The sequence below is a fragment of the Miniopterus schreibersii genome, assembly GCF_964146895.1.
Source record: "Miniopterus schreibersii genome assembly, chromosome: X".
NCBI lineage: Eukaryota > Metazoa > Chordata > Mammalia > Chiroptera > Miniopteridae > Miniopterus > Miniopterus schreibersii.
The window spans coordinates 103,904,536-103,928,391 of NC_138104.1; the positions used below are offsets into that span (position 1 = coordinate 103,904,536).

The 23,856-nt window shown below is 53.9% G+C and overlaps 1 protein-coding gene across 1 annotated transcript in view; it reads right to left on the minus strand.

Annotated features, from left to right (window-relative positions):
* The window catches only part of SHROOM2 (shroom family member 2), a 99,846-nt gene extending 84,255 nt beyond the window's left edge, over positions 1-15,591 (minus strand). Inside the window, exon 1 of the mRNA XM_081126657.1 lies at positions 15,255-15,591. Coding sequence (XP_080982783.1) covers positions 15,255-15,419 — 165 coding nt within the window. The 5' untranslated portion in view covers positions 15,420-15,591. The remainder of the gene's footprint in view (positions 1-15,254) is intronic.
* Positions 15,592-23,856: the final 8,265 nt, after the last annotated feature.

Below are 23,856 nucleotides of genomic sequence, written 5' to 3' on the forward strand. Positions count from 1 at the left end.
AGTAAGCGTACTTACTAACCTCCTTCACCTAAACCCTACAGGCTGCTTCTCCACTGAGATGTGAAACAGGATTTCAGGATGGCTACCAGAACCAAAACACGCCAAAAACAAACATGTCTTTGTCCAGTCTTCCTCCCTCTTTCTGAGGAAAGTTAACTCCTCCCCGACGAAGCTTTCGTGGCACGCGATACAACTCCACGGGCACCGAAGGCAGGGCCACAGAAGTCAACTTGTATCACTTATGGAGACAATTCCGATACAATCTCACCACGATGAACGAGAAATTTCTGAGACTGCGGAGAAGATTTATTCGACTACCTAACAGGTTCTTCTTCGAGCATGCGGTTAACTTGGCAGAAGCCGCCTAGCCAGGACGACTATGAATCTGGGCAGAACTGGACAGGTGACTCATCTGATGAGTTAACAGTTTCGTGGTGATTAATCCGTCTATATTGGGCTACGGCTTGGGGCTGACTTACAAGGCCAAGCCGGGCCTTCAATGCCGCTATTGTAACTGGGTCCCCAAAACTGTTTAACATTCACTGCGCCTCCCCATCAGACTGAACTTGAAATTACCCTCTTTCCTACCAAGCACGCGGCATTGCTACGCCTGCTGTGTCGCCCGTTAAAGCAGGGAGCACACCGGCCCGGGCAGACGCTCTCCACAACTGCTTGCTTCTGGCCCTTCAGCCACCTTGTCACTTTACCCACTGACATCAGAATTACGATGGACTCGCAGGCTGCATGTTATTTTTAAAAAGAAAAGGAGCGCTGGCCGGTGTGGCTGAGCTGGCTGAGGGTCCTCCCATGCACCAGAAGGTCGCCCGTTGGATTCCCGGTCAGAGCACATGCCCGGGTTGCAGGCTCACCCCCGGTAGGGGGCGTGCAGGAGGCAGTCGACCGCCGATGTTTCTCTCTCTCATCAATGTTTCTCTCTCCCCCTCTCCCTTCCTCTCTCTCTAAAATTAATAAAAACATTAAAATGTTAAAAAAAAAAAAAGGGGGGGGGGGAAGACTCTAACCTTCCCTTCCCGAGGAGCCCAACCAGTGTCTCTGCCGGATTCATGGCACCCTCATTTTGACTCCTGTTTAATAAATAGGGGGAAAAATTAAGTCCATGTGACTGTGACGGTTTAGCTAGACAAACTGCTTTTGAAGAATTCTCGCTTCCAAAAGGGAATTTTGCCCAACCAACTGCTTGGTTTCCTTCAGAAGCAGTTGGGACAGAAAACGCACTTAAGGGCAAAGCAGGCCGTGTATTGTCAGGAACCGCTGGGAAGGACAGGTGCCCTGGAAGAGGCCCCAGCTCCCCTGCTCCCTGTGGCCCTGGGCAGACGTGTCAATAGAGCACTCGCCCGACGTCCTAACGCACCCGGGCAGAGAGAGATCCAGGAATGCCCTGGATGCACCTGTTCCCTCCACGGACCTTTCTGGAGGCACCGTCCACATGTAGGAGCTGGGGCTCCCATCCCTGCTCAGCCCTGAACTCCCCCTGGCAGGATGGGAGAGGCCACGGCACCTGCAGCCACACACCTAGGCCACATGCCATCCGCAGCATCCCCCATCCAAACACCAGGTGGGACCTCCTGTGCCTCTGGGGTACCACTCAGATCCCTCGACTTCATCACCACCAGCAGCACAGGCTTCCCAATTCCTCCCCCACCCTTGCACCCATCTGCCCTTCTGTGGCCAGAGGGACCCCTGCCACCACCTCCTGCTTAAAAACCACCCAGGGCTCCCTGTGCCCTGGGAGCAAGGCCTGGGGTCCCGCCCGCCTCGCCCACCGAGGAGGCCTCCTTGCCTTCCTCTAGCCTGCAGGAAAGCAGCTCCCCCAGACACTGACCCCCTCCCCAGGCATCTGCCTATGGGTCGGCCAGCACCCACACAGCCGGATCCCTGTGCCATGCACATGGGGCCATCGAGGAACTGCCCAGGGGACAGGATCTGTGAGGGGCTTTTCTGGCCGGCCTCCTCTCAGCCAGGTCTTTGCAATTCAAGAATAAAGCTGAACACCTCCACCCATTTCCTGTTATCAAATACCAGCTTTACGAGCCCTAACTCACATTCCATACAACTCACCATTTCAAGTGTGCAGCTCCGTGGTTTTCAGTACACTCGGCGTTGGGCAACCATCACCAGTACCTAATTCCAGAACATTTCATCACCACAAAGAACCCTATGGCCATTCGGAGATCTTCCCCATCCCTCTCCCCAGCCCCTGGCAACTGCCAATCTGCTCTCGCCAATCACATCAACGTGACATCGACGGGATCATACAGGATGTTCTCGACCTGTTCTCTTTCTAACACATTTTTTTGTATTGATTTTTACAGAGAGAGGGAGAGAGACAGAAACATCAATGTCAAAGCAAAACATCAATCGGCTGCCTCCTGCACGCCCCCTACTGGGAATGGAGCCCACAACCCAGGCCTGTGCCCTGACCCGGAATCGAATCGGCAACCTCCTGGTGCACGGGAGGGTGCCAACCAACGGAGCCACACCAGCAGGGCTGCACGTGTTCATTCTGATGCAAACCGCGGGGGGTCAAGGCTCTCAAACTGGAGCCAGCATCTGAATCACCTGGCCCATTCCCCGCCAACCCCCAGTTTGGGGTTCAGTACTTCAGTGGGGCCCAAGAGCTTGCACTTCTAACAAGTTCCCCAAGATACTGAGGCTGCTGGTCTGGGGGCCAGCATTTGGCCCAGGATGCCTTGTTCCGTGATGACTTATCATGAGGAATGCTTTCTTTTTCAGAAACACCTAAGAGCTCCTTCCTTAGTCTCTATACCCACAGCCCCCCCCCCCCCACACACACAGGTCCCCTTGGCCCTCGATCACAGAAAAGGGGCCCTGCAGGGCCTGCTTGGTCCTGGGGATACTCTGACCTTCACCCCCAAACTCTGACACATGGAGAGCCCAGAGGCAGTGTGCAGGTTAGAGACGACTGCTGTGGAAGGTGAGGGAGGGACATACTTAGGGATGAGTCGCAGATTTGGGGCTAAAGCTATGGACAGGCCTGGCAATGCCCGAGAATTAAGAGAGGCGACGGAAGACGAATGAATGATCAGCATCTGGATCACTGTGAGTCTGCGGGGTCCTGCCCAGGGTCCGGACTGCACATGGAGATTCACAGGTAGTCTGCAGACATCCACTCTTTCCAGGGAGCCAAAGGGGCCACAGAGGTGAGAGACGAGAGATAAGGGAAGGACCTTCGAGAAACCAACACTGCAGTGGACGGCAAAGGCAAGGTCCAGGGAAGGCCGCCTGTGCAGAAACAATGAGCTTCCAGGAGAACAAAACATCTTTTTCAGACGGGGTCATCTCAGGATTAAACTCTGGAAAAGCAGCCCAGTTCCCGTCTCAGGGCACAAGGAGGAGGTCCTTCAGCCGTCTGCAGAGGAGACTGTCCAATTCACCTGGGCACGTGAAATTTCACAACCAGGCAGAGCACCCTGAGGTGCCATCGCTTCTCTCCAAACACCACCCACTGGAAACGGGGGAGGAACGGGAAATAGTGCCCCCCTCTTCCTCCCAGGCTCCTAAAACTCTGGAGGCATCAGCTGGGTCCGATCTTTATGACTAAAGGCACACAAGATAAATCTGACTCAGGCAGCGGCAGGCCTATCTTTACAAGTCCAGATGTTTCCTTTCCAAGCTTTCATTCAAGATTCAGGGCGGCTCACCCTGAAGGAAAATGAAAGGAAAGGCTGAGCACCATAAAAAGCACACCATTGTCTAAACACTCGCATACTCGACCAACACAAAGCACTCCGTCGTCCAGAAGCTAGGGTTGTTTTTCATAGGCCTGTCTAGATAAAGCTAAATGATAAAACTCAATATATTCCATAACGCAAAACATGTCATTTTTTAAATTCCAAGCGGCGTAAACAAAACCAAGCTTCCTTTTAAGCTATCACCTGATTCCAAAGATTGTCAATAACGTAATTCTTAAGAGAATTACCCTGAAGCAATTAATAATTAGATCTATATGGTGCAAAACAGAGAATTCTGCGGAGGAGGAAAACCAATATAGCTATACTGCCAGAAACAAGATTATTATAGGTTTTGACGAATCTTTTACTTTATTTCCATTTTTCCCCAAGACAGTTACAACGTTTCTGCAAGAAAAAACAACAACAGTATCACTGGGCTTACACATTTACAAGCCTACGTACAAAATTAGCAGAGGTAAGTATCCCGGTGCTTACAAATTTGCAAACACAGGCACAATTAACACAGGCAAGAGCTGAATTTCATCCGCTTCAGCATTTTCAAGCCAGGCAAAGAAATACCTTCCCCTCGGCTCTGAATGGGAGACAGAGCTACCAGTCCCGGGCTCAGGCCCCGAGCCCCCACCCGCAACACCCTCCCAGACTTTCTGTAGGTGCTCACAGGAGCACCTCCTCTCCCGCCCCCGGCTCCCCACACCAGCGCCGCCTGGGAATCTATGCACCTACATGTCCTTTTCTTTAATGGTCTAACTCTAGCGGCTATAGTTCTGTTTCAGGGGAGGAGGGAGTCATTAATCTGATAGAGGCAGCCCTGCTAATCAGGAGGGTTTTTGTATTTTAAGGAAATGTCTTTATTGGGGTCCCCACAATTCCCCGGGGTACGCGCGGCCAAGTTTAGCTTCGATGGACGCTGGGAAACGTAGTCCAAGAGCGTGTCCATGAGGAAAGGGAGCTGAGGACACGCGGCCTCCACGCCTGTGGGTCCCACCACATGCCTGGAAGGGCTCTACTCTTTCAGCTTCACCTTTCTTACGACTGACGCTTCCCAAACCACTTCTCTGAAATTCCGTTCTTCTGCGCTGATACGAATGGACCTGAAACAGCCACCCTTCATTAATATAAAAGGGAACATTTTTATTAAAAATAATTGGGGGAGGAAAGAATCGTTCCAGTGAGCTATAAAAAGCCCAGCGAATGAACCGGTGCTGGACAATGGATGTGTATTTTAATGAAATGCTTCCTTTTCAAGTCCCACACGAAATGGTCAAAATCAGTAACAGAATCTCTAGGAGAAACGTTAAAATGTTGCCGCACAAAAATCCAGCCTGGAGTTTTTCCAGAGTAAACGGATGGTTCAGCACATTAACGTGACTTTTTACAGCTTTCCAAATTCTTAATGAAGCAGGATTAATTCGGGGAGGGAGAGGAGAGAGGAAATTTCATTCACCGGAGCTAGCTTTACACATAACCTCACTTAACCCCCATGGTAATATACTAAAACGGGAAAGCTTCCAGCGTTAAGGATTAGAAGTCAAAGACAGAGTGGAAGACCCAGCCACGTCTACAAGCATCGCCACTGATCACCGGCGAGGACCTGCCCTCCACACGGCACCACTGTGAGCAGGGGCAGAGGCGACCGCTCTCGCCTCCCCGGGCAAAGCAGGGCCCCTCTGAGCGAGCAGAAGTCCTCAAAACCTCTCCGCACCATTCCGATCTGCCGGATACACCAGAACTGCATCTTCAGTAGAGCAAAAACTTCCTCTCTCACAAGGTCCGACCAGCCCCAAAGAAACACTCGAAGCTGTGGGCCTTCGAGGAGCCCAGGGAAGCAGCCTGGCCAGACCACCCCCCCCACACACAGAGCCTCCAAGGAGCACTGGGGTCACCCGCTCTTACCCACCCGCGGACAGCAGAGCGCGGGACACTGAGGAGGGCCTCCCTCTAACGGGGAGAGAGAAGCCGGAACAAACTAAAAGCAGCAGAGCTCAGAAACTGAACGTATGCAGGAAGATTTAAACAAACCAAAACATCTAAACAGCCTCAACGGTAAGAGAGAAGAGCCGTGAAACAAGATCAGTGTGGCATCAACAAGGAACATTCGAGAACAACGAAAACTGCGCAATTTGTAAAAAACCAGGCGCAGCCATTTACAACTCAATGGGAAAACGGGAAGATAAAGTTGCACAAAGTCCCCCAAGAACAAAAATACAAAGAAATAAAAAAATGACATTTTTAAAAAAAACACGAGAGCCAGTTCAAAGGGTCCAGAAGCAGAAAGGCGTGTCCCTTCCCCAGCAATCCTGAACATGCGTGCAGAACAGACCACCACCTGCAGGGTGCCCAGGACAACTGTCTCAAACTGAGACTTCTGTGCCAAACACCACATTCACTGTTGAGGTCCAATAACGACATTTTCAGACACAAAAGGCCTCAAAACACTACTCCCCGTCTGTTTCAAAGTATACAGCGGTACCTTGGTTTTCGAACGTTTCAGGACGCGAACAGTCTTCCAGAACGGATTACATTAGAAAACCAAGGTACCACTGTATTAAAAGATTTTTTTACAAATAGGGAAGATCTGGAGGATGAATCAGTGATAAGTACATTTAAAAAAAAGCAAAAAAAACCTCCACAAAGTACCATTAACCTTAATGATTGTGAAAACTTGTGCTGGGAGGCGGGGTGGGGAATTATAGTTCATACCACCAGGCTCAGCACTGATAGGGCCTGGCAATCGAAGCAAACACTAAATATTAATTCAGTGGTCCTCAAAGGGGGTGATTTTTCTCCCCAAGGCACATCTGGCAATGCCTGGAGACGTATTTCGTTGTCACAACTAGGTTGGGGTTGCTACTGGCATCTAGCGGGTGGAGACCAGAGATGCTGCTACACGCCCCACGGGACACAGCTCCCAATGACACAGAATTATCTGGTCTAAAATATCAGCAGCGCTAAAGCTGAAAAACCCTCTTCTAACCACAAGTACATGGGGAGTGTGGTGGGACGGAGACGTATGGGGAGAAGGCTAAATCCCAACCTTCTATAGTCGGAAGTCACTAGTCACCTCCCAAAGGAACAAACACAAGGCGCAGCAATACAGCAAGTAAGCAAACGCCATGGAAAATCGGCTACAAAGTATCCATCCATCACCGTCTCCAGGGCGGAGGAAATGAGCTGGGGTGGGGGCTGGCGTGGCCGCAAGCCTGAGGAGCCACTTTGATAAAAACAAAAACAAAACTCAAAAAGATACACTAACACTGTATCCCCTCCCTTCTATGGAGGAGTAAAAATGTCCTGAAAGCTCTCAGAAGCCACCCTGCCTGGGCTCTCCTTGACCTTCACCGCGTGCCTTCCATAGGAAAGCCTTAGGCCCCTTTGGCCAAAGGACAGACAATCGGCACCCCTCCCTAGCCCACGGAGGCAACCGACATTCCCTACAGCTAAATACCCCAGGGATTGAAAACACAGCCCAGGCCCTGGCTGGAGTGGCCCAGTGGTTAGAGCACTGGCCCACAGACCAAAGGGCCTAGCTCAAGGTCACAAGGGCATGACCCCCTGGGTTGCAGGTTCGATCCTGCCCAATCCAGCACCTGCGGAGGCAACCAGTCAATGTGTCTCTCTCACATCAATGGCTCTCTCCCCCCACACATACCTTCCCCCTTCCCCTCTCTCTAAAAAGCAAAGGGAAAAAATATCCTTACGTGAGGATTAAAATTTAAAAAATTTTTAAAAAAACCAGCCCAGATACAAAGTGGTACTTTTGCTTTGCCATTCGGAACACCTGGCTTTTGAACGGAAAATAAATGATTTTCTAATGGTTACTCGAGTGCTCGTCCTAAGGTGTGTTCAAACTGTTGAACAGAACAGGCTCCTTCTTGTAAGGGACAATGCAAGTGTCCGATCCAACAGGGTCACAGGGAAACAGTTCTTCCAGGGTAGAGCCCGGGGTCGGGCGATGTCCTGAAAGGCCAGGAGAGCACCGGGTAACCCCGCGCCTTTTCCGAGAGTTGGCAGCTCCAGGGCGGGGAGGGGCTGCAGAGCCCCGCCTCCCAGCCCTGCCCCCCCACCCCCAGCCTGGCCACAGCATTTGAAAGTCAAAGCAGACAGACCTGAATAAAACGTCTGTTCGGCCTTTAAATCCTCAAATGATCCTGTCAAATGTTTATGCTGTGCCCGGGATAGGAGAAAAGCTCCCCAGAGCCCGGAAGAAACCCACAAACCTGGTTTTATTTGTGGCTGAGGCAGAACAGCCTTGGCAGGGGGGCCGCCCACCCACTGTCCAAATAGAAAACGGGGCCCTTTCGCAGCCAGGAGGCATTTCTCTGGCCGGGAACAGAAAGGTGGGTTCAGAGAGCCCAGCTCGCCAGGACAGGGTGAGACGCTTTTTCTCGGGCCTCTCATTATCACAGCCGTCTCCATGTAGCTCTCGGGCACCCCGGGTTTCATTTTCCCAAATATGACTGTTAGGGCATGTTAAGAAATACCCAAAACTGACCCGGGAAGAGCCCACCCATCCCGGTGGAAAAGTGTGATTGATATGCAGCTTACGCTCGCAGCTTTCACACCAGACAAGCCCCTGGATTTACAGATGTGAGTCAAGCCAAATTCATGTCTAAGAGAAAGACTCCTCCACCAGGCGAGCTCAAAGCCCGGGCACCAGCCCCGGGATGGGACCTTAGGCTGCCTGCCTGCACCCACCCCCTGCGGAGGACCCAGGAACTCCCAGGGCCCAGGATGAGAAGCGGCAGGGCCCAGCAGGCGCAGGCCGGGGCAGGGTGACACACAGCGACCTGGCTGCGGCTGGCGCGGCAGGCCTGCCAACTGAAAGGGCCTTTCAGCACAGGAAAGAAAACTCACCTCTTTCTAAAACCGCGCCATTAATTCTTCAATACAAATGAGCCTTCAGAATCACGCTCACCCGAACAACTCAGAAAACACTGCGGCTGGGACCTCACAATGGCAAGTGGTGGCCGTGGCGACCACAGTGCCCAGCACCTGGGTCTCCTGAGATGGCAGGAGCCCGGCCCTCAGCACCAGCCCAGCCCTCACTGCGACCATGCATTTCTGTATCTCTGCCGGGCCCCAGTAAAGCAGCAGCACCCCTCGGTGCAGGTACAGATGCAGGGCTGTTCTCAACCACAGAAATCCAGCAACATTTGCCCTGGCTGGTGTGGCCCAGTGGTTGGAGCATCGGCCCTCAGCCCAAAGAGTCAAGGATTCGATTCCTGGTCAAGGCGCGTACCTGGGTTGCAGGCTCAATCCCTGGCCCGTTGGGTGTGTGCGGGAGGCAACCAATCAAGGTCTCTCCCATTGATGTTTCTCTCTCTCTCCTCCTCCCTCTCTTCTACTCTCTCTAAAAATCAGTGGAAAAAATATCCTCAGGAGACGATTAACAACAACAAAATGAGCCCCTTCTCAAACCTCCGAGGCCCGTAGATCAGTTGTCAGTGCCGCCCACCCCCACCCACCCCCACAGGCCAGCCTTGGCCTTGAGCGTTCCCCCACGGGAGGTCGGGCTATGATTTCCATAGGACACATGCACCTGGCTGTGTGACGCCCCCACCCACGGGCCCTGATTCCCTTCATTCTCACCTGCAATGTCCAACCAGAGAGGACAGATTTGCCTCACATCTGATGAAATGTTTTAACAGTCTGAACCCCATGAGAGGGTGAGTCAGGCCGTGGGCAACCCAATCCTCAGCCCTCCCAACCCCTCTGGGCGGTTGTGTTCCCCCAAAGGCAACCTGAAATGGGGAGCGACCCTTGGGAGCAGGCCAGGCCCTATGAGTGTGTCTTGTGGGGCTGCTGGCCGAGGCTCTGACATTCTTGGGGGGGAGGGGGTCTCCAAGACAGGCTGAAGGAGGGGCCCGGCTTCATTCCTTCCCCTTCACAAACATTCCCGAGGCTGCAGGGGGCCTGCTGACATCCAGCTGGGGCACCGAACGCTTCCTGGAATTCTGGGCCCGCCCCCCCATTCCCCACTCCCACTGAAGTTTTCCCATTTGCTGGACCGACATGGAGAGGAACAGGCACGGAGAGCGGGACCCTGTGCAGGGACCTGGTACCTACTCGCAGGTCCTGAGAGTCCCGCATCCAGGTGCAGGCCCTGAAATACAAACAGGTCAAAGGCTGGCACTTTCTCAGGACACAGGCATTGTTCTGCTCGCTTCCCCACAGCAGCCTGGAGAAGCGGGTTGTGTGTGTTTTCCAGCCCCAGTAAAATGTGAAGCTCCAGGTCGGCGTGGCCACCTGCAGTGGGAGTCTGGTGGCACTTCACACAGGCACTTCAGATTCCAAGAATGCCACTCCCGGGACAGGACGTCAGATCCCCTGCACTTAAAACTCAACCCAGAGACAGCCCTTACCCAGCAGCCCCGCTGGATGCCTGTAAAACGCAGAGCTCTCTGCAGTTCCGGCTCCGATTTCCTCTCTCCAGCTACAAAACTGTGGATGAAGCAAGTATTTGTTTGAGTTTTACTATGTAAATAAAGCCTTTTATCAGGGCCAGAGCCTAGGAAGAAAACAGCCCTCCCTCAATGGCGGGCCACGCCAGGGGCCTCCAAGCTGAAGGCCCCACAGGCAGTGTCTTCAAAAACAATAAAACGCTAAAATTCTCACAACGCAAAGGTGGCACACATGGTTAACCTGGGGAGGGCGCTGTCCCACCCGGGGGCATTTAGCAGTGGGTAGAGGCCAGGGATGCTGCTAAACATCCTATAGCACAGGACAGCCCCACAAGACAATAACCCAGCCCGGCCGGGCGTGGCTCAGTGGTTAAAGCGTCGACCTAGGATCCAGGCGATCAGGGTTCGATTCCCGGTCAGGGCACATGCCCGGGTTGTGGGCTGCAGCCGATCAATGACTCTCTCATCATTGATGTTTCTGTGTCTCTCTCTCCCTCTCCTTTCCTCTCTCTGAAATCAATAAAGAGACATTAAAAAAAAAAAAAAAAAGGCAATAACCCAGCCCAGAGTATCAATAGTGCCAAGGTTTAAAAACTATCATCAGCCCTGGCGGGTGTGGCTCAGCTGGTTGAGGGTCATCCCGTGTGCCGAGAGGTTGCCAGTTCCAGTCCTGGTCGCCGGCCTGATCCCCTGGCAGGGGGCGTGCAAGAGGCAGCCCATCGATGTTTCTCTCTCATCACTGATGTTTCTCTCTCTCCCTCTCCCTTCCTCTATCTCTAAAGCCAATAAAAACGTATTTTTTAGAAAAGTTTTTTAATAAAAAAATTTAAATAAACTGTTCTCAAATGGATGTGAGGGAGTTATTCAAGGTGGCACTGCAACTGATTCCAGACAAGAGCAGCTGGCACCGACTGGAGGGAAAACCAGGGAGGGTCGGGGGCAAGATCTGGCCCTCAGGGTCCTTCTCAATCCTTGCCCGGTTGGCGACCTCAGGGAGCGTCTGTACAATGGGCTACGCAAGGTCTCCATCCGAAGGTCAGGGAATGAAGCAGCCTCGTTGGGCACCCCGCCTTCCGGTCCTATGATGCCGGCTCCTGTGAGGCTTTCTTATGAGACCTCCTTGTCACAACAAGAGTGTGTCCTCGCACTGGGTCCAGCTTCTCCAGTCAGACTCTGTTAAATAGGAAATGCGTTGTCTAAGACCCCAGAGCTCTCACCTATAAACTACTTAATCACAACGTCTGTTTTTTTAATCCTTACCTGAGGATAAGTTTATTGAGTTTAGAGAGGGAGGGAGGGAGAGAGAGGAACATTGATATGAGAAACACCAACCAGTTGCCCTGACCTGCCGGCAATCGAACCCACAACCTTTTTGGTAAACAGGATGACACTCGAACCCACAACCTTTTTGGTAAACGGGATGATACTCCAACCAACTGAGCCACCTGGCGAGTGCTTACTCACAAACTTTTTTAAATGCAAAAAAAAAAAAATTACAAGAATTACTATCTAATGATCCTAGAGATGTTTCTGTAGCTATGGGCAAAGATCGAAAGCTCCATTAGTCCAAATCCTGGTGGTGAAACAATCGTCCCCCGTCTCCACCACGAAAGCCTATTTCTGCTCTTTAAGTGGTCAGAAGTGGACACGCGTTCCTTCTAATAACGGCATAGTCCATTACCAGCCGCTGTCAGTGAGCATCGCTGATAATCCAGGAGGGAAGACAGGCATGTAACATGCTGCCGGTGTCGCTCACGTGTGCGTGTGCCAGCGTGCATGTGCGCACCTACATGCGAGTGTGCGTGAAAACATACCACGGAAGCCCCGGCTGCTCTGAATCCTCCCCATCCTAAGCAAAGAAACCACAACCCTCCAGTCACGTTGAAGCATCCATAAAAACTGTTACGTGAGCCAGGTACAGACCCTCACCGGGGCAGGAAGCCTGGGATGCCCAGCAAGGGACAAAACTGGGAAAACACGAACCTGGTCTCCAGGGGAACCTTTCCTCCCCCGGCACATCACTGGTCATGCGGCTTAGACCCCCTGAGCATTCATTTCCTCCCTAAAGATAACATCTACGCCTCAGGTGTATTTCAGCTCCAGGCCCAGAAAAGCAGTAAAACCAGACAAGTGGCTGCCTCAGGACCAGATACATTGACTAATACCCCCCCCCCCACCCCGGCACCGACCAATCAGTGGAGACCACGACCCTGAACCAGCACACCCAGAAAGCTGATGACTATTCTATTGTGACACTCCCCTGAAACCTCCCCTAAGATTCCCACCGGCAAGAAAAAGAGAAATACACTCAGGACAAAGGGCCCAGTGCAGGCTCCCTACCAGGGGAGTATGCCAGAGCCATGTCCTTCTCCCTTCTTCCCTCCGAGGGGACCCCAGAGACTTGCAACCAGGGGAGCAATGGGCCGCGGCAGCTCATCCCAGGCTTCCCCCGGGAACCCGTCTCCAAGGCCCCCTTCTCTCTCTGACTTCTCAGCGAGCCCGAGCAGCCCACCTAGGCTCTCCTGTTGCTTCCTCTGGACACGGTCCTTGTTTCACCGTCCCAAGGACATTTTTGCTGCCATCAAGGACCCAATACCCTTTGGCTCAGCGCTGTGTAGCCCTTCCCTTCGGATATCCCCAATCCCTTTTAATTAAATAAATGTAATTTTTCTTTATTCACCATCTGAGATGGTTATTTAGCCTGCCCACGCACCACCGACCTTAACCTTTCAAAAAAAACACAAAGCGGCAGTTTAAGGGAGGGACACACGAGCATCTCAGATAAGAATCACAAGCATTTTTGTCTGCGGAACCCTGAAGCACAGTCCAGAAAGGCTGTGTGTACACTGCTACTGGCCCAGCCACTAAAACTTTCCCCAAAAATACCCTTAGCAACTACCGTGGGAGCTAACCAATAGGCCGGAGCAGGAGCAAACTGCCTCATGTGCCCTGAGAAGGCCCCAGCGCGTGTCCACTGGGTGGTATCGCTCATCTCCTTTAATTTCCAGAATGGGCACCTCTTGGACACGGAGAACAGGAGGCTGCTAAGAACGCACTGGGCTTTTTAGAACTTTGGGGGCCTCTTGGGCAGAGAGAACAGGCCACTGGGTTTTTTACAACTTGGGGTACCTGTTGTCGGATGGGTACTAGATTTAGCAGGGTGATCAACGTCATGACGTATAAACGTGTGATCGCTGGGTTGCACACCTGGAACTCATCGAATATTGTCCGTCGACTAGAATTAAAAGCAAACGAACGAAAAAACTAGTATGCAAAATATAAGAAAACGGCGGTGCTTTGGGGTCGCTTTGGTAAAACAACTAAATCTGAAAGCGACTCCCAGCTTTCTCACACTGTGTAAGGCCGAACAAGCAACACTTCACCTTAAATAATGTTTTACAACTTATTCCACCTGCTGTAAAGGCAAGTTCGAGGAAGACACGGGGAGGGGGAGGGGCAAAATTAGGTTTATAGTTGTCTGTGTGGGCAGTGATACAGTGATTAACACATAATGATACAGGAATAAACTGTGTTTCCTGTACTCGCAACTACAAACCTACTTCTGCCCCACCACGAACGCTGAATCCTGTATCTTTTCTTAAAAAGAATACTATGACTTGCTGAACATCGGAGTAATTCACCCAGAGTCTTTTTTAACTTTTACCACCACAAATGCCCCGTAACACCTTTACTTAAAAGGTACAGGCAAGCCCTAGCTGGGTGGCGCAGTTGGTTGGAGCACCCTCCTGTACACCAGAAGGTTGTGGGTTCGACTCCTGGTCAGGGCACGTACCTAGGTTTCGGGTTGGATTTCAGGTCTAGGCGAACATAAGAGGCAATGGGTCAATGTTTCTCTCTCCACCCCTCCCCAATAAAAAAAAAAAAGTTGATACACGAGTATATATTTTTTAAAAGGCTACAGGCAAAACACACTTCAATACACAAACATGTGTGGAAAGTTCCCTTGCTGGGCCAGCTGTAAAATGCCTGCCCACCAACTTTTCAGGGAACCCTGTTCAACATAAACTCAGGGCCCTGTACGCAAGCCTCCCCTCAGAGTCGCCAGTTCTGCAAATGCAAACACGAGAGAAAACACGGCAGAGAAAAGTTTGCTGCCTTCTTTGCTACCGAACAACAAAGCCACACCACTTCCCAAACTGATGACCGCACTTGGGGGGTTAGCAGTCGCCAGACCCCTTCCAGCCGAGGTGAGGCTGGAAAGCCCGGGCAGCCGGTAGGTCACCTTCAAGCGCTTCCAGCAGCCAAGCACTTTTACATTTTAAAGGGAACTTTGTCCCTAGGAAGAACCCGGCCCAACCCTTCCCCAAACAAACACACCAATCCACACTTAGAACCAGACGACAGGAGGACTATTTGGCTCCTACAGCTTCGGCCGGTCCATTTCAAGATGGGTTTTCTTTTGGGACAAGAGAATTCAGTTCTAAAGCACCCCCCTTTCCCGCTCCCCCCACCCCCAGGCAAAACACATTCCTGGTGAGACCCCTTAGGGGGTTTTTATTATTGGAGCTGAAACCCAGTGTTAGGAAGGCGCCGGAAAAGTTCCTGTGCGTTGCTGCAGGTCTCCGGAGCGCCAGGGGACTGGAAGCCGAGAGTCAGTAAATATTTATGGGCTGATGGGAATCGAGAAGCTGGGCTGGCGGCAGCTGCTGGGCTGGGTTTCCTAGCGATAAGGGTGCAGGTCCGCGGGGTGCAGACCCCAGGGTCCACAGGCGCACACACGGGGGGGGCTCCGTACACTCCCGGGCACGTGGCGGCGTTTCTCCCCGGCCCCTGGGCAGCCCTACAGGTGCAGGCCGCTGCTGGCGACACCAGGAGTGACAAGGGACCCTGCCGGGCTCCTTCCCGAAGGGGGAGGGGAGGGGACCCGGAACAGAAGCCATGTAAACTCTGCTCGGAGCCCGGAGCCAGCAGGGCTGCTGGTGGCGCCCGGACCACACACCTACCCGCGTCCCGAGCCCACCTTCCCGCAGGTGATCCAAGCAGACGCGCGCCCTGGAGCCGGGGGCGCGATCGCTCCGCTCCCGCCGGCGCCCCCACCCGCTCCGAGCCCCCGGCTCGCCTGCGGGCTGTCACCGCACGGGTCCCGCGGTCGCCCTACCTTGGTGATGACCAGCGGCTCGCCGTGCTCGCGGCCGCCCTTCAGGGTGAAGCCCCACGGGGCGCCGCCGTTCAGCTGCACCTCCACCAGGCGCCCGCCGTCGGCCGTGCGCGCCTCGGCCTCCGCCAGGCGCTCGGGCCGAGCGCGGGGCTCGGCGCCCTCCATGGCGCGGGGCGCGCAGGCTGCGAGGCCCCTGAGCCCCCCGGGCCCGCCCGGCCCGCGCCCATGCACCCCGGGAGCTCCGGCTGGCCGAGGGCGAGGGGCTCCGGGCGCCCGCCCTGCCGCCGGCCACCGGCGAACTTGCGCCGCAACTTGAGAGCAAAGTGCCGGCCGGGCCCGGGAGGGAGCCGGGAGGGCTGGCGGCGGGAGGGCGGGCCCGGAGGGGGCGGGCCGGCGGGGCGGGGCGGGGCGGGGCGCGGAGCGGCGGGCAGGGGGCGGGCGCGCCGGGGGCTCGCGCCGCTCGGCGGGCAGGGGGCGGGGCGCGCTCTAGCCGGCGATGTGCCCGCGCGGGGAACGGGGAGGGGGTTGGCGCCGGAGCGCGCCCTCGGGGCTCCCCTGCTGCCTGGGACTGGAAGGGGCGCGCTCCAGGCGCGCGCTGCGCTCAGGGGCCGGGGGCGCGCGCTCGAGGCCGGGGGCGGCCGGGGCTGTGACCGGAGGCCCCGCCCCTCCCCCCGCGCCGGCGCCAGGGGCCCTCGGAGGCTCCGGGCTCGCCCGCCCCCCTCCCGGGAGACCGAGGCGCTGCAGGTGAGGCGGCCGGAGCTCCGCGCGGGGCGGGCCGGGCGGCGGTCGGAGTCCTTGGCGCCTCCATCTTGGGGCGCGCGGCCGGCCCAGAGGCGCCTCCTTTGTTGTCGCGGCCCGCGGGCTGCAGGCGGCCGCGCAGGTGAGGCCGGAAGCGGACGGGAGCCGCGCGCGCCCCCGGCCGGCGCCGCGTGGACGCACCTGGCCCCAAGGTCCGGGCCGCCGGAGCGCTCCGCGCGCGCCCACACTGCCGGGGCCGAGGGACAGAAGGCGCGCCCCCCGCAGCCAGGGCCCCGGCGCTGGGTCTGTCCGCAGGAGGGACTGCCCGTCCGCCCACAACCCCGCCTGCAGCGCCCAGCCCAGACGGGGAGGTCTCCTGGTCGGCTCTGCCTGTGCTTACGTCCCAGACTTTTTTTCCTGTTCAAACCCAGTTCTCACTTTTTTGGACTTCTGTCTCTAGGACTGAAGTGTCCAACGGCCGCATCCCCTACGAAGGGGACGCGCTGGTCGGGTATTATTGAATGTTTATGAACTAAAAGGGCGTCCCACCTATCCCCACCCTTTTTCGATTTCCATACAAGTCAGGAATAAAGAAAGAGCTGCATGGGTAGGTATTTGCATGCTTTGCAAAAACAAAAACAAAAAAACACAAACAATAGTCTCTTGCTGTTTGTAGTTATGGAGCTGGGCGCTGATGGACACCTGTTTCCTCAAAGCAGCTCCCTGCGGGGACTTTTTGCAGGTGGCGACGCCGGGAGTAAGGCCAGAGGCCGGGCAGCGCTGGGCTGACTCAGGGCCCCGGGGCCCTGTCGGGGCGCCGCCTCTGCAGAGCCAGGGCGAGGAATTTCCACTCTGGTCGCTTTCATCGGGGTCCAGTGAGGGATGTGCATTCCGTGGTGCACACTCCGTGGGGGATCTTTGTGACACCCGGGCAAGTGAAACAAAAGTGCAGACCCTGCTGGCACCTTCCAGGCTACAGGGCCCTGAAGGCCTCTAGTTGCAGGAATAAGCTGCTTTATTTCTTGGTTTCCTTTTTAAACAGCGCGCCTGAAAGAATGGTCACAATATGTAAACATTGATACAATGACGCGATCCACCAAGTTTGTTCACATCTCCCCAGTTTCCATGCACTCTTTATGGACTAGAGCTCAAGTTATTTTCGGTTTTTGTTTAAACCGAAAAAAAAAAAAAAAAAAGATTCATGAAAGTGGTGGAGTGTGGAGTTTCAACATTTTGCTTTTACCTTTCCCATGAGTAGCTGGGGGGGGGGGTCGAGCTTTCCAGAACACCTTTTAATGTGGTATTTTTTTATTTTTTATTTATGTATTTATTTTAAATATATCTTTATTGATTTCAGAGAGAGGAAAGGAGAGGGAGAGAGACAGAAACATCAATGATGAGAGAGTCATTGATCGAGCCCGCAGCCCGGGCATGTGCCCTGACCAGGAATCGAACCCCGATCACCCGGATCCTAGGTCAACGCTCAACCGCTGAGCCACGCCCGGCTAATGTGGTATTTTTTTAAAAGGCAAGTTTAGTCATCTCCTGCTTGACCCGCAGTGTCCCTCAGTGAGCGTCCCCAGGAATTGAGAACGCACAGGTGTGATGGCAGGTAGGGGAAAGCTGACGAAAGGACTTGGCCGTTCGTCACCAGTGTTTGCCAGCCTCTTGATGTCTGGAGGCTCTTACTGCAGACACTGGAATTTAGCTGAGCTGACGATCTTGGTCCCGTGATACAAACTGAAAGCCGCCCACCCCACCCACCACCTCCCCTCTCTCACCTCCTAGGGGTTTTACCCTGGATCTGGTTGTTATTGGGACATTTACAGGCCTCTAGGGGAGAGACTTCCTTCCATGCAGGGGAGTGAGGGAGAGAGCCTCAGTCCCCTGTGCTGGCTGTTCCTTTATTTGTGCACCCCAGATCCAGAGTTAGCATCCTAGGGCTCTGCCCTCTCAACAGCCACAGCCTCTAGGAAATAGTAATTATCGTTCACGGGGACCCTACTATGTGCCAAGAACACTATATAAATGGACTCAGGCCCTGTCCGCACAGTTCCTGGGAGTGGGCATCACCCCCTTCTACAGAGGAAGAAACGGACCACAGAGGGATTCGATAGCTGGCCTGAGGTCACTGAGCCCAGTCCCCTGAAGGACGCACCCTCTTCACCTGGCGGGGAGCGAGGCCAGATTGCTTACTGGAGGGCAGCTCTTTCCTCCATGTCTGTTAAAATCCCCTGCTGGGATTGTATTAATGTCCATCTCTCCCTTTATGTCCATCAAGGGAGGGCGGTTTTCACTGAGCCAGTCCGTGGAGTTTCCTCTGTGAGATGCTTAGACACTTGGCCACATTTTCAGGTTCCCTTGATCTCCAAACACCACCTGCCCGGCAGGAAAGAGGCTGAACCTACCCGGCGGGGAAGCTCTGCCTGCAAAACTGGAGGCTCCCTCGGGCCTGCCGAGCTCCCTTCTTCCGCTGTTAGGACGGGCCCTTTAAGATGTGGTGCCTGACGGCCACGTTGCCTGCTGGCAGCCAGAAGGGGCTAAATAAATGGGAGTTAAAACATATTTTTAATATAAATTTTTACCCATAGTGAATGAATCAGTCGATAAATAAAAGGCAAATTGAGCCCGGCCGGTTTTGCTCAGTGGTTGAACACCGACTCATGAACCGGGAGGCCGAGGTTCTATTCCCGGTCAGGGCACATGCCCGGGTTTCAGCTCCATCCCCGGTAGGAGGCGTGCAGGAGGCAGCCGATCAGTGTGTCTCTCTCACCATGGATGCTTCTCTGTCTCTCTCCCTCTCCCTTCCTCTCTCTAAAATCAATAAAAACATTAAAAAAAAAAAAGATAAATTGAATCAACTTTCCAAGAATACTCAATAGCTAATCCACTTCATGAAGACATAGAAATACAATACAACACCTACCTTTTCCAGCGAGGAGCGTTTAAGTGGGAGTACTTAGCTGGCCCCACTAGTTTAAAAGTCTTTATATTTTAAAATACAGTTTTAAAAAGACATTGGCTACTTTTCAGTCTGGCTTTTTATAAAGTAGCCAATGAGGGTGTGTTTCTTGAGCCTTTTACACGCCCGGGGAGGGGTGGGGGAGGAATGTAAGGGAATGTAAGGGATGCAGGGGAATAGGAACAGTAACTGGAGCCGCGAACACAAAGTAACCACTCAGAACGCAACTCAGTGCGGCAGGGTTAAGAGCAGGCGTGGATGTTTTTATTTGTCATCTTTTATTGTGGAAATTGCAAATGGACACAGAAGTAAAATTCTTATTTCATCCCTGCCGGCTGTTTTTTGTGGGTTTTTTTTTTCCCCCTGAAGAATTTCAAAGCACTTGCAGGACGAATGACTGAGCTGTTATCTTTTTTGTGTGTGTTTTTGTTGTTGTTTCGTTAATCCACACCCAAGGATACTTTTTCCCATTGATTTTTAGAGAGAGTGGAAGGGAGGGAGGGGAAGAGAGAGACACGCACACACATCGATTGGTTGCCTTCTGCATGCGCCCCAACCTGGACTGGGATCGAACCTGCAACCCGGGGCCTGAACTATTACGTTGAAGGCCGAGAGGAAGTGGGCTGGGGTTCAACATGGGGGAACCCTGAGCCCAGGAATGCTGTTTGTGTGGCGGTTGAAACCCTCAGGACCAGAAGGCAGAAATCCTGTCCGTGAATGTACAAGTGGCCCAGCCCTGTCCGGTTCATTTTGAATCTCTCTCCGAGCCCGAGCCTCAACTTGCCCTCCTAGGGTGTGTGTGTGGTGGGGGTTGGAGTGTCGAAAACAAGTGGCTTTCTGGTTGAAGTAACTGAGTCCAGTGGCCAATAAATGGCAATTGGTGGCCCAAGGACTGGAGAGAGAGGCAACCATGAGTTTCTTTGGGGCGTGTTGAAATGTGAAGTGCCTCTGGGATACTGTTGGTTTCCTGGGGCTGGCTGTTGCCACAAATTACCATAAACTGCTCAAAACAAGAGAAATAGCCCTAGCCGAGTGGCTCGGTTGGTTGGAGCCTTGGCCTGTACATACATCAAAACATTTCAGGTTTGCCCAGCTGGCGTGGCTCAGAGGTTGAGCCCCGACCTTTGTATGATCCAGGGGGTCAGAAGTCTGCAGCAGGGCCATGCCCCCTGTGGAGGTGGTCGGGGAGAACCTGTCCCCTGCCCCCTCCTGTTTCTGGTGGCTGCCTGCGTTCCCGGGTTTGTGGCCATATCACTCCAATCTCTGTCTCCGTCCTCGCACAGCCTTCGTGGCCTCTGCCTGGGTCCAGGCTCCCCCTGTCGCTCTCCCACAAGGACAGGCGAACAAGGACACTTCAGGGCCCACCTGCAGAATGAATCCAGGATGGTCTCTTCATCTGACTCCTGAATTTAACCCCGTGGGCAAAGACACTTTTTTTCCAAATATAGTAGCAGTTCCAGGTTCCAGGAGTTAGAACCTCTTATCTTTGGGGAACATTTGTCAGTTTATTGTGGGTATCGGATGGGAACCATATCCAGACACTGAATGTCCGGGACTTTCCGCGTTGGTCTGGGAGAGCCAGGGCTAAAGCCCACACTGGTGACAGTGCTGATTGTAAGGAGCTGCAGAGCAGGCTAGTTATCTGCCTACCCTGGGGGGGGGCCTGGGGAGGCTTGTCCCACCCTCAAGCCAAGTGACCACTGCTCCGCTCTCATAAAGATACCAGAGAGGAGACTTTACTACTCCAGTTTACAGGGTCTCCATTCACTGCGATCCAAGCAAGGATTGTAAATGCTGGCAAGAGACAAAACAGTTTCCTGCAGGAAAAGGGTGGAGATGTCATCAGGGTCCCCAGGTCTGAGTGGCTCCCTTGCCACGCAGATGCGCAGGGAGCCAAATCCAGGATCAGCTCTCTCCCCCCCGGGGTCCCTGGTGGGAGCAGGGACCTGGTGCTTAATGAAGAAACCCGGGGGCTTCTGGGAGGGCAGAGACCAAGAGCTTAACCCCCGTTTCAAAATTCAAAATTAGGGAGACCTGTTGAGAAGGAGGGAAGGAGGTGGTAAAAGAGCAGCCAGGTGCATGGCCCTGCCCACCATCCTCCAGGGCACATACCTGGGGGTCAGAGCTCAGCAGGCGCAGGGCGTGGGTCCCCCGAGCGGACGGGAGTTTTGATGCCAGCCTGACAACCTTACCTTCGTTTATAACATTCTCTGGGGAAAACATTTTTTAAATCTGAGAACACCTTCTGGGACCCGACTGGCTTGTAGCTGAGGGACAGTTTTGCCAACTACATTGCAGTACAAAAATGCGATGCCCGAGTCCCTCTATTCCGTTCTCCAGGGGCCGCTTGTGAGCAACGGAAGCACCTTCCATGCGCAAACCCTCACTGCGTATGTGAGTTCAACAAGATTCCCCGAACTCAGGGCGCAGCTTCCCGGCTCCAGGCTGGCCTCCTGCGTGGGGGCGGGGCGGGATCCCCGTTCTAGCTCCACACTGTGAGAGAGAAAACGGGGTACCAGGGGAGGCTCTCAGAGGAGGCACCGCGGCCTGGCATTTCCCGCCGGCTCCAGAGCACCCTTTGAGAACCACGAGTGAAGCAGCTCGGGCAGACCCTGGCCGGCTAGCAGAGTTGGTTAGAGCATTGTCCCTACACGCCAAGGTTGTGGGTTCGATCCCCGGCCAGGGCACATGCAAGAATCAACCAATGAATGCACAAATAAGTGAAACAATGGCCCTCTGAAAGGTGGGATTTTTACTGTAACGAGCAGACTTCTTCTAGGCGCACACAGGTTTCTAAAGATTTAATTGATCACGGTAACGCTTTACTTTGCATAATGACACACTGTGGAAGGGCCGCGGGAAGCATGGTACAGCTGACTTTATTTTTAAAAAATATATTTTGATTTTAGAGAGAGAGGAAGGGAAAGAAGAGAGAGTCATTGATCGGCTGCCTCCTGCACGCCCCCTACTGGGCACCGAGCCCGCAACCCAGGCCTGTGCCCTGACCGGGAATCGAACCCGCAGCCTCTTGGTGTACGGTCGGACGCTCCAACCAAGCGAGCCACCTGGCCCACGCTCAGATAAGTGTTTCCACCGGGTTGCGGTCAGGCTGCTTATCTCGCAGCTGTAGGTTGCTTATCTGGAGCAGGCTGGGGCGCTGACCACAGCCAGGCCCTTGAGGTTAGCACGGATTTCCGATTTCCTTCTCACCGCTCCGCTCCGGCACTCGGGCGGCCGTCATTCTGAGAGCAGCCGAAGCCTGAGGTTCACGGGCGGGTCTCATCCTCTTGGTGAGATGTGGGATTTGTTAGACACGAGGCCGGACAGAAGGGTTTCTCTTCCTAGGGGTGCAGATGGCTGTTAGAAGTTACTGAAAAGGTGCCCTGGGGGGCTATCTGCTCTCCGTCCTTGTGAGGGAGGCAACCAATCCCTGCGTCTCTCTCACATCGATGTTTCTCTCTCCCCCTCCCTCCGTCCCTTCCTCTCTCTAAATACCAATGGAAAAAATATCCTTGGGTGGTATTTTTGGGTGAAAAAATATCTTTGGGTGAAAAAGTTAAAACAAAAACAAAAACTTTTTCTCTTTTTGAGCAAAAAGGTCCAAATGTCAGTGTAGAGGGTAAGGAGAAATTGAACTGAAATGCTGGCATTCCTCATGACAAAGAAGGAGAGCAACGTCTTTACACATGCAAATGGTTTCTTACCACGCAGGAAAGTAGAATTACCTGCGCTCCCAGGCACATCAGGAAAACCACAAGAGGTGGCCTTGCCTGTCCGGGTGAGAACACCTTCCTTGGCCTAACGTGACCCCCCATTGACCTGCCCTTAGTGGTTCGCGTGAGCCTGCCCGTTTATTTGCGGCTACACTCTCTCTGTCATTAAATATTTATATTAAAATAATAGCATTAGCTACTCAGGTCACAGTCAGCTTTTAATGTATTTTTTCTTAAAATATATTTTTATTGATTTCAGAGAGAGGAAAGGAGAGGGAGAGAGAGAGAGAAACTTCAATAATGAGAGTCATTAATCGGCTGCCTCCTGCACGCCCCCTGCTGGGGATCGAGCCTGAAACCTGGGCACGTGCCCTGACCGGGAATCGAACCCTGACCTCCTGGATCCTAGGTCGACGCTCAACCACTGAGCCACCCCAGCTGGGCTGAATGTATTTTGGTTTCCTTTTGTTTCGCTTGGTGTTCACCCCGTCACCCAGCTCCATCGCGACGTCCCCTGCGGTTACCTTTGGCACAGTTACCTCAGCGGACGTTCAGGGCTGGTCCTGCTTTGCTGAAGCTGCTTCAGCTGCGGTGGAGACGAGCCTCTGCCCAGGTCAGCCTTCCGCCCGACCTTTATTTACGCAGCGACCGGCTAGCTGGCTTTCAGAGAGAAAGCCTTTGAAATGGTGTGTAGGGAGGCGGGCTCCTTTGTGACTCGAGGGCCGCTTAGAGGGCGCCCGACGGCTCACCTGTGCCAGGAGCCCGCGTGCGCGTTGGCTCCTCAGAGCCTGGCCTCTTCCTTCACCTCCACCCACGAGCATTCTTCAAGCCTCTGCCCAGAACACTGTCCGGACGTGCTCTCTTCCTCCACACAAATCCCTTTGTCTCCCCCCGACCTTATCTGGCCTCTTCCACGTCGGCCCTCTTCCTCCCAGCATCCTGGCCTCGGTCCCAAGTTAGTCCCGAAAGCTTCTCGCTCCCTGGGGGCCCACGGCCGGGAGGATGTTACTCATCCCTGCCGACCTCTGACTTCCACCCCTGACTTGCCTTTGCATTTAGGGCCTTCCGAGCTCGGTCGGATGCTGACCCATTTGTCAGCGTCTGTTTTGAACTAAGCCCTCCCCAGCGTAGATGGGGCCCTTTCTCTTTCAGGTTCACGGACAAACGCTATTCCAAGCAGCAGCCCTGG